Raw genomic sequence first — 9,441 nt, forward strand, 5'->3', positions numbered from 1 at the left:
TAAAAAAAATTATTGGCTTCTACTGTGGTACTATTATTATTGTTATCATTATCATTTCTAGGTTTTTTTCAAATCTCCCAGTTAAGGAATTAATCCAGTTCAAAACACAAAATTCAGAGACTGACCTCAAAACATTGGATAATTTTCCGTTACTCTCAATTCCTCTCTTCTTAAAACTTAAAATGGTAAAGAAGTGTGAAAAAACGCAACAAAATAACCTCTTTTCAGAAAAACTTAAGAGCTTCAATAATAAAGCTACTGGTTGTAAAGTTGAAAAACAGCCCTTCCAGGCTTCTCTGGCTCTGGCTTCTAGAATCCAAAAGAAGAACTTCTGTGGAGCAAACGCAGAGCTCTTTCTTTTGAGGAAATGTAGGTTTGGCCAAACTAACAGGCAAAGATGTAAAGATGTTCCTACCTATAGCCATCGATCAATTAAAGTGCCACATAAGTGTCTCCTTCCAGTGTCTGTACTTTCAACGCTTGTCAGAATTCATTCTTGAACATTAACAACCACTAACTGTGACATTCAAGCAGACAGTTCTACCTCTATTGCTGAATAGCCAAAAAGCAACAGGACATGGAATAGAGGAACATGGCTACTTCAAATGAACTCATTTTTACTAAAAGTGAAAGAATTGCTTATACAAATTCTGAAAAATCTAAATGAAAGCTTTCAATCAAGCCATTAGACAAGACACATAAATCCTGTTAAAATTATGGTCAGAAAAATCTCTTTCTAGATGAGCTTGTGGTGTTTTGTAATTTCTTTTAGTCAAAGAGAACTACCCAACTAACTGTGTTTTTTCCTTTCTGCCTGGGAGCCAGAAAAATGCCTGAATAAAGTAACACACAAGTTTCTCAAAGTCTTATTCTCCTATCATTCACCTTAAGCCACTATTTTCTAAATTTCCCCAAGAAATCAATAAAGGAGTAAAAGCAAGTAACTTCTCATATTTTATCTTGGAAAATCATGACAAATCTGCAATCTACTCCACAGTATAGTTATACCTGCCTAAGTTACTTTAAAAAAAATTTTTCTGACAATTGCTTGACATTTTTTAAATTTGCATTGTTGAGGAAAACTTACATTCTAGAAAAATAATGTACTTTGTCATATGACTTCAAACACCTGGGCACCATGCCAACTGTACATAGGAGTCATGCCTATTAATTTTTTAAAATTTCAATTTATCTGAAAAAATTGTTTTTATTGGAGGTGGCTTTATTTCCATTCTTGAAGAAAGATATACCCAAATTAAAATAGTGTTTGCTCTGGCTAATGGAGATTTACAAGTTAAATGAGTCACAAAAAATCGTGCATTTCGCCCTAACTGGTTTAGCTCAGCGGATAGAGCGTCAGCCTGCAGACTGAAGGGTCCCAGGTTCGATTCCAGTCAAGGGCATGTACCTTGGTTGCGGGCACATCCTTAGTAGGGGGTGTGCAGGAGGCAGCTGATCAATGTTTCTCTCTCATCGATGTTTCTAACTCTCTATCCCTCTCCCTTCCTCTCGGTAAAAAAATCAATAAAATATATTTTTTAAAAAAATCGTGCATTTCCTTATTCACTAAATGCTTATTCCGTTTTTGCTATGGGCAAGACATTATACTAGGTTCTGGGGAGGTACAAGATAAAGGGACACACTCTGTGAAGTTACTGCCCTTTCTATCTTGTAATCAGAGAATGGAGGAGGATAGAAGAATGAAACTGGGTATAAGAGGCAGTGAGAGGCAGAGAAATACAAACAATATGTACTACAAAGCAGACTGACTTTAACAGCAGAACAAAACTGCTTGATAGGAAGAGAAAATTTAATTCTGCCTGAGAGGAATCAAGGGTTAGATATGATGAAGCAAGTAACATTTTAATTACTTGTGAATGGGCAACAAGGACTTGAGATGTCAGCAAAGCACAAGTTAAGTTTGTATGGATACATGACTGAATGGAAGGGGATGAATGGGAGAACTAGAAAGGTAAACTGCAGCAAACAGTAAGAAATTCAAAACCATTAAGGATGGATGAGCAGGGAGTAGGCATACTTGTAATTGTTTTAGAAATATAGCCAGTACTGTAAAGAGTCAGATGAGAGGAAACTAAATGCAGAGAAATAAGTTAAATTATTAGAAGTCCAAGGAAACATGGGGAAAAAGCTAATTACAAAACAATACTTTAAAATTCAATCCTGTATTTATGAAGGAAAAATACACATATTCCAATCAAAACTATATTCATACACCCAGAAAACTGTCTGGAAAACATGGAACCAAAATGTCTACATGCCCAGAAGGCATGGCTCAGTGATTGAGTGTAGACCTATGAACCAGGAGGTCACGGTTTGATTTCCCATCAGGACCCATGCCCAGGTTGCGAGCTTGATCCCCCGGTAGGGGGCATGCAGGAGGCAGCCAATTGATGATTCTCTCTCATCAATGATGTTTCCACCTCTCCCCTTTCCTTCTTCTCTGAAATCAATACAAGTATATTTTAAAAAAACAAACCAAAAAACAAAATCTCTACAGTGGTTACCAAAGGTGATGGGATTATATGGGTGACAGTTTCTTTTTTATAGTTTGCTTTAATTGATGAATCTTTTTTACAAAGAACATACAAGAAAGCTATTTCTATTTTAAATGATAATAAAAGTTTGAAGAGAACAAAAGGCTGTTTTGTTTTTGTAAACAGAAAAATAATAAATCTATATTGGATCTGGTCTGCTTGAGGTGCCAAAAGGAAGTAGGAAGAAAGGAATAACAAAGAAACACAAACTCAGATTTTAGCTATTTTTTGCTTTGTTGAGATAATAATGTATACATTACAATACGATATATAAAAATTCCTTTTCTTTAGGTTAGCTTTATATAGCCACCCACCTGAGGAAAATAAGACTTATTTTCAGTATTTTAGAACCTGTATACTTCTAAAAGAGAGGGCAACTAATAAAAATTGTGTAGGTTGAAATTCTAGAGAAGATAACACTATGGAAAACATACCCCATTAGAAGCTTTCTTCTTTGCTTTCCATTCATCCAGTTGTGCCTTTGTCTTTGCATCAACTTTAACAAGCAGTTTCTTCTCTCCAATCTGCAGGTCATGCAATAACCTGAGTGCACGGAGGGTAGATTCAGGCTCCTTATACTCACAGAATCCAAAGGCTAGCAATAGATGTAAAGAATTAGTAAAATATCACTATAATAATGATAGATGAAGAGTATTTATGAAAAGTTAAAATCATTAAGAGATAAAATATTATAATACAAGGATTATTCATGTTGTCACTCCACCCTTTCCTTCAATTTCCTTTGAAAAGGGTTTCACTTTTACACCCTTAACCAAAAGAACAAAGACAAAAACAGGGGTAAAAGAAAAATTCTAACCAGGCAAACTACTACTTATTAGAAGTGCTGATAATATAGTTAACAAATTCAGCACGTTTCATGATTGTTCATTATGTCATGAACTCATTCCATCCAGACTTTCTAACAGCTATAAATGAGAACAGGCTGTTCTCATTTATTCAACATAAATACAACATTTTTCTGAGAAGTTAATCTATAAAAGTAACAATCTCTTATGCTGGTTATTCATCTAATTTTTTTCTGTATCTTTCATTTCAATAACTAGTCTTTTTTTTTTTTAAATATATTTTATTGATTTTTTACAGAGAGGAAGGGAGAGAGATAGAGAATTAGAAACATTGATGAGAGAGAAACATCGATCAGCTGCCTCCTGCACATCCCCCACCGGGGAAGTACCCACAACCCAGGTACATGCCCTTGACCGGAATCAAACCTGGGACCGTTCAGTCCGCAGGCCGACGCTCTATCCACTGAGCCAAACCGGTTTTGGCTCAATAACTAGTCTTACTATTATCATGACTTTATATCAGAGATATTAAAACAAAATTAAATTTAAAAAGAATAACCCAGCCGTAGCTCGTTTGGCTCAGTGGATAGAGCATCCACCTGTGGACTGAAGGGTCCCAGGTGCAATTCTAGCCAAGAGAACATGCCCGGATTGTGGGCTCAATCCCCAGTGGGGGGCATGCAGGAGGCAGCAGGTCAATGATTCCCTCTCATCATTGATGTTTCTATCTTTCTCTCCCTCTCCTTTCCTCTCTGAAATCAATAAAAATATATTAAAAAATAACAAAAATTTAAAAAAATAGAGTAATCTAAAAATTGGAAGTAAAATTAAACAAGTAAATCCAAACATTTACATAAGTTAATGACATAACCATACACAAAGAAACTATTCTGAGTAAACCTAAAACAGTAAATTTAACCGTACATTTTTAGTGTGACATATCCTAAGGACGTCTAAAATTACTGTAAGTGAAAAGTGAGGTGAAACAAGCCAGTAATTACTTAATAATCTCAATAAATAAAGAAAAAAGAACCTACCTTGAAGTTTTCCAGATGCACCTTGTACTCTCTTCCAGCTTAAAACCAAGCCACATTTCTTAAAAAGGAAAAAAAAAAGTTACCACTTAACAAAATTAACACAACTCTATTAGCACTAAGAAAAAAACAAGCAAAAAAAAGATATTAGCAACTAAGTTTCTTAAAATTCTCAGTTCCTACAAATCTATTATATGAAATATATAACAAATTATTTCAAAGAAAAATATAAATTCTTACTGATTCCTATTTGCAGAAAATTGTTTTAATAAATTAGAAATTTTACAGCATTATTTATCCTACAAATATATATATCAATGCCCAAGTTATAATAGTCAAAACTATAGTAAATTCAATTAAATTCATAAAAATTTTGTTTTAAAATAGATGTATATATTAAAAAGTTTTAGTGACATGCGAAAGTGCTTGATATGGGATGCAAAACATGGGACATGAAATTGCAGATATATAGTAAGATTTTAATTATGAAAAAGTGAATTTTCATAAAATGATCAGAAATATTCCAAAATGTTAAGGGGCAGGTTGTGTGATCGGTGGGACTTTATTACAACTTTTTTCCCCTTTCAATTTTAAAACATTATTTCTAATTATTAAAAAACAAGTAGGTTTAAAAAAAATTACTTCTAGAAAATACCTGGTTTGCCTGTCAAAGCTGAATATAAATGTTTCACATCTCCCTTCAGAGAAACCACTAAAATATTTTTTCTCTTTGTTTTTATAATCAAATAATATAAAAGGTAAAAACACTTGAAGTCTAACACTGCATGAGAAACAGCAGCAAAATTCAACAAAATTTTTAAATGATGGATGGTAACTCATCCTATAGAGCAGCGGGTTCTCAACCTGTGGGACTCGACCCCTTTGGGGGTTGAACGACCCTTTCACAGGGGTCGCCTAAGACCATCGGAAAACACATATATAATTACAGATTGTTTTTGTGACTAATCACGATGCTTTAATTATGTTCAATTTGTAACAATGAAATTGGGGGTCACCACAACATGAGGAACTGTATTAAACGGTCACGGCATTAGGAAGGTTAAGAACCACTGCTATAGAGCAAAGAAAGCTATCACTCCAAGTGTCTACAGAGGCAGATACTGGTGAAAAAGAAAGGCTAAAGTGATTCTACAAAGCCAAGTAGATCTAGAGGTCAACAAAAAGGGGGGAGGGTGGCCGTGGCTGTGTAACTCAGTTGGGTAGAGCACCATCCAAATATGCTAAGGTTGCAGATTCCATCTCCAGTCAGGGCACATACAAGAAACCATCAATGAATGCATAAATAAGTAGAACAAGAAATCGATGTTTCTGCCTCTCTCTCTCTCTCAATAAAAAAATAAAAATAAGGTAGAGTGGAAAATGGGGTTGAAGCATGAAGCTGAATAAAAACAGGTGCTTGCCTAAAAATATAAATACAGCATAATTAAAGTCAAAGTTCTTCTTAAGTAACTACCTTAGTCCCCACCCCCAGAAGAGAGGAAGAGTTTAGTCTGAAGAAGGTGAACACACAAGCTTGTGATATGAAGCACCAGATATGAATGAAAGTTTGGATAAGATATCGAGTGGGTAACAAAGAAAAAAGGTAAAAGTATAAGAAATGCTTGGGGGAAAAAAAAGAAATGTTTGAGCCTGGCCTGTGTGACTCAGTGGTTGGTCATCAACCTATGAAAGAGGTCATGGTTTGATTCCTGGTCAGGGCACATGCGTGGGTTGTGGGCTGGATCCCCAGTGGGGGATGTACAGGAAGCAGCTGATCAATGATTCTCATCATTGATATTTCTATCTCTCTCTCCCTTCCTTTCTGAAATCAATAAAAATATATTTAAAAAAGGAATGCTTGAAATTAGCCCTTCAACCCCAACCCATATACTCATGAGGCATGAACCAAATTTTCTAGAGAAAATAACCAGCCTCAAAGAAAAAGACCTCCACGTATGAATATTTAATACAGCTGGCTGTTGGTTAGACTGCTTAAAATGTCTAACATTTTACAAACCCAGTATAAAAAAGCCTTTTAATCCCTCTTTTTTAAAAAAATATATTTTATTGATTTTTTACAGAGAGGAAGGGAGAGAGATAGAGAGTTAGAAACATCGATCAGCCGCCTCCTGCACATCCCCCACTGGGGATGTGCTGCAACCAAGGTACCTGCCCTTGACGGGAATCGAACCTGGGACCTTTTAGTCCACAGGCTGACGCTCTATCCACTGAGCCAAAACGGTTACAGCTTAATCCCTAACTCTTAAACATGACAAACAATCTAGGATCACCAGACATTTAAGGGAACACCTAAAAGTGGAAGAGAAATAAAAGGCAGAAAAGAGATCAATTTAGGAATCCAAAGAAAGCTTAAAAACAAAGCACTCTGTTGCACATATAAATCAAGAACAAGTTTTTTAAACGGATATTTCAAATGGAAAAAATATACACATCTCCATACAAAAATTTGTACACAAATATTCTTAGTACCATTATTCATAGTAACCAAAAAGTGGAAACAAACTAATTGTAAATTAACTGATGAATGAGTAAACAATATATGGTAGAGCCATTAAATGGAAAACCATCAGGCCATAAAAGGGAATGAAATACCAATCTATCTATATAAAAGGCTAATCCTCGGGCATGTTGGAGAGCCATTCCTACAGCGTGACGATTTTTGCCTTTTGCCCTAAGTCAGAGCCCACCTACATAAGCACCTATGTCACTCACATGGAGCACATACACAGCAGTAATGAAGTTAAATAATAAAAAAATTTTAAAGAAAGATAACAATCCCTGACCTTTACTTGTGGTAAATACAGTAAATAAGAAACATAAAGCACATATGTACATACGTCGAAATGATGGAACATTTTTTTTTACAAATAAATGGAGATGGCGATGCAATGTGACCACGAAACAAAGAACAGCGAGTCCAATGTAAACCAAGGACTATCTGTATGCTAAGTATTCTTCCCACCTTCTGACAGGTCGCTATGACACATACTAATCACCAAGGGGCAGACACTCCATGCAGGAACTGCCGTGATGCGCACAGAGAAATGGCACAGTGGACCTGGCACCCACAAAGTAACACCCAGCTTTCCCCAAGTGGGACACAGGTCCCGCCACCATCCTGGAGCACCAGCCCACCAAACTGCAGCCTACGATGCCAAGACCCCATAGTGCAAAATGCAGCCCACAGCCCAGCCCAGAAACGGTGGCTGTGGGTGCCGGGCAATAATGTCACGTAGCAACGCCCGCCTTCTTCTCCCTAGCGACTAGCCTCCTTGCAGTTTCTTCAGCCCAGGAATAGGACTTGCTTCATAGCCAGGTGGAAACATTTTAAACTTTAACCAAATGACTGTGAAGCGTTTCTCGTGCCTCATCTCATTTGATCCTCATCACAGAAGCCCTGGAGTAGGTACACAGGAGACTCAGTGGAATTCTATTTTCTTTTCATTAGCCAGAAAAAAGAGATTTAGAAAGCTTAGAAACTTGACCCGACTGAAAAGAAGAAATGGTGGACCTTGACAATGACTTCAGGTTTTCTCACTGCACAGAATATAGTCAAATACTGCTGTAGTTAAATATTTTACCCTTTATTCTCGATGCGTGATCTACAATAATAATCTGCTTCGTGTAGATATTTACTACTATGTTGGTGACAATTACCTGAAAGAGAAGTTGGGGTGCTTCGCTGGGCTGGAAAAAGTTTATCTAAATCAGAAAGCAGGTCTAACTAAGTAAGTTTATTTTTTATATATAAAAGGCTAAGTTGACTTGCCCATGCACAAAAAAGCTCTTGCTGGCATGCATGTGTTGTCGATCGTCAATTTGGTTCACACTCTATTATAGAGAAAGAATGAATAGCGGCTCTGACCGGTTTGGCTCGGTGGATAGAGCATTGGCCTGCGGACTCAAGGGTCCCGGGTTCGATTCCGGTCGGGGGCATGTACCTTGGTTGCGGGCACATACCCAGTGGGCAGTATGCAAGAGGCAGCTGATCGATGTTTCTCTCTCATCGATGTTTCTAACTCTCTATCCCTCTCCCTTCCTCTCTGTAAAAAAAATCAATAAAATATATTTAAAAAAAGAGTGAATAGCGATATTAAACTATTCCTTCTAATTAATTTCCTTTCAATGTGCACGAATTCATGTACCAGGCCACAAGTACAAACTATTATATGTACCTTGAAAACATTATGCTAACTGAAGTTAAAAAGGTCACATATTTATAATTATGTTATATAAAATGCCCAGAATAGGCAAATCCATAGAGACATAAAGTAGAAGAGTGGTTGCCAAGGGCTACAGAGAGAAAAGAATGGGAAGGGACTGTTAATGGTTACAGGGTTTTCTACTTAGAATGATGAAAATGCTCTGGAATTAGTAGTGGTGTTTGTGCCACTTTCTGAATATACTAAAAATACTGAATTATGGTACATAAATTATATCACAATGAAGATGTTTTTAAAAATGTCTTTGCAACGTTCCACTTTTGGAAAAATTAGCATCATCTTGTTAAAGTGAAGATAAGCATGCCCTACCACAGAAATTCCACTTCTAAAAGAAAACATGATATAAATGTATTGAGGTTCACCTCTGAAGAGGTGCTATTACTAGTTATATCACAAAACACAAAAAAAGGGACCAATCCATATGACCATCAGTAGAAAATTGACAATTTATGGTGTATTTCTACAATGCAATAACATACAGAAGTTGAAAGTAAATAGAGCTACACGTTAGGTGAAAAAAGCAAATCGTGAAGGAATACAAAAATAAAACTAGTGCCTTGGCTGGGAAGCTTGATTGGTTAGAGTGTCGTCCCAAGATGCCAAGGTTTCAAGTTCAATCCCTGCTCAGGGCACATATAAGAATCAACCAATGAATGCATAAATAAGTGGAAAAACAAATCAATGTTTCTCTCTCTCTCAAATCAATAAATTAAAATATATGTGTGTGTGGCCAAAACCGGTTTGGCTCAGTGGATAGAGCGTCGGCCTGCAGACTGAAAGGTCCCAGGTTCGATTCCGGTCG

General features: G+C 36.5%; 1 protein-coding gene across 1 annotated transcript in view; it reads right to left on the reverse strand.

Annotated features, from left to right (window-relative positions):
* Positions 1 to 9,441, reverse strand: part of RBM25 (RNA binding motif protein 25) — a 49,465-nt gene that overhangs the window by 24,118 nt on the left and 15,906 nt on the right. Inside the window, 2 exon segments of the mRNA XM_006779398.2 lie at positions 2,990 to 3,150; positions 4,399 to 4,456. Coding sequence (XP_006779461.1) covers positions 2,990 to 3,150; positions 4,399 to 4,456 — 219 coding nt within the window.

This window comes from Myotis davidii, unplaced genomic scaffold (assembly GCF_000327345.1).
Source record: "Myotis davidii unplaced genomic scaffold, ASM32734v1 scaffold17, whole genome shotgun sequence".
Classification (NCBI taxonomy): domain Eukaryota; kingdom Metazoa; phylum Chordata; class Mammalia; order Chiroptera; family Vespertilionidae; genus Myotis; species Myotis davidii.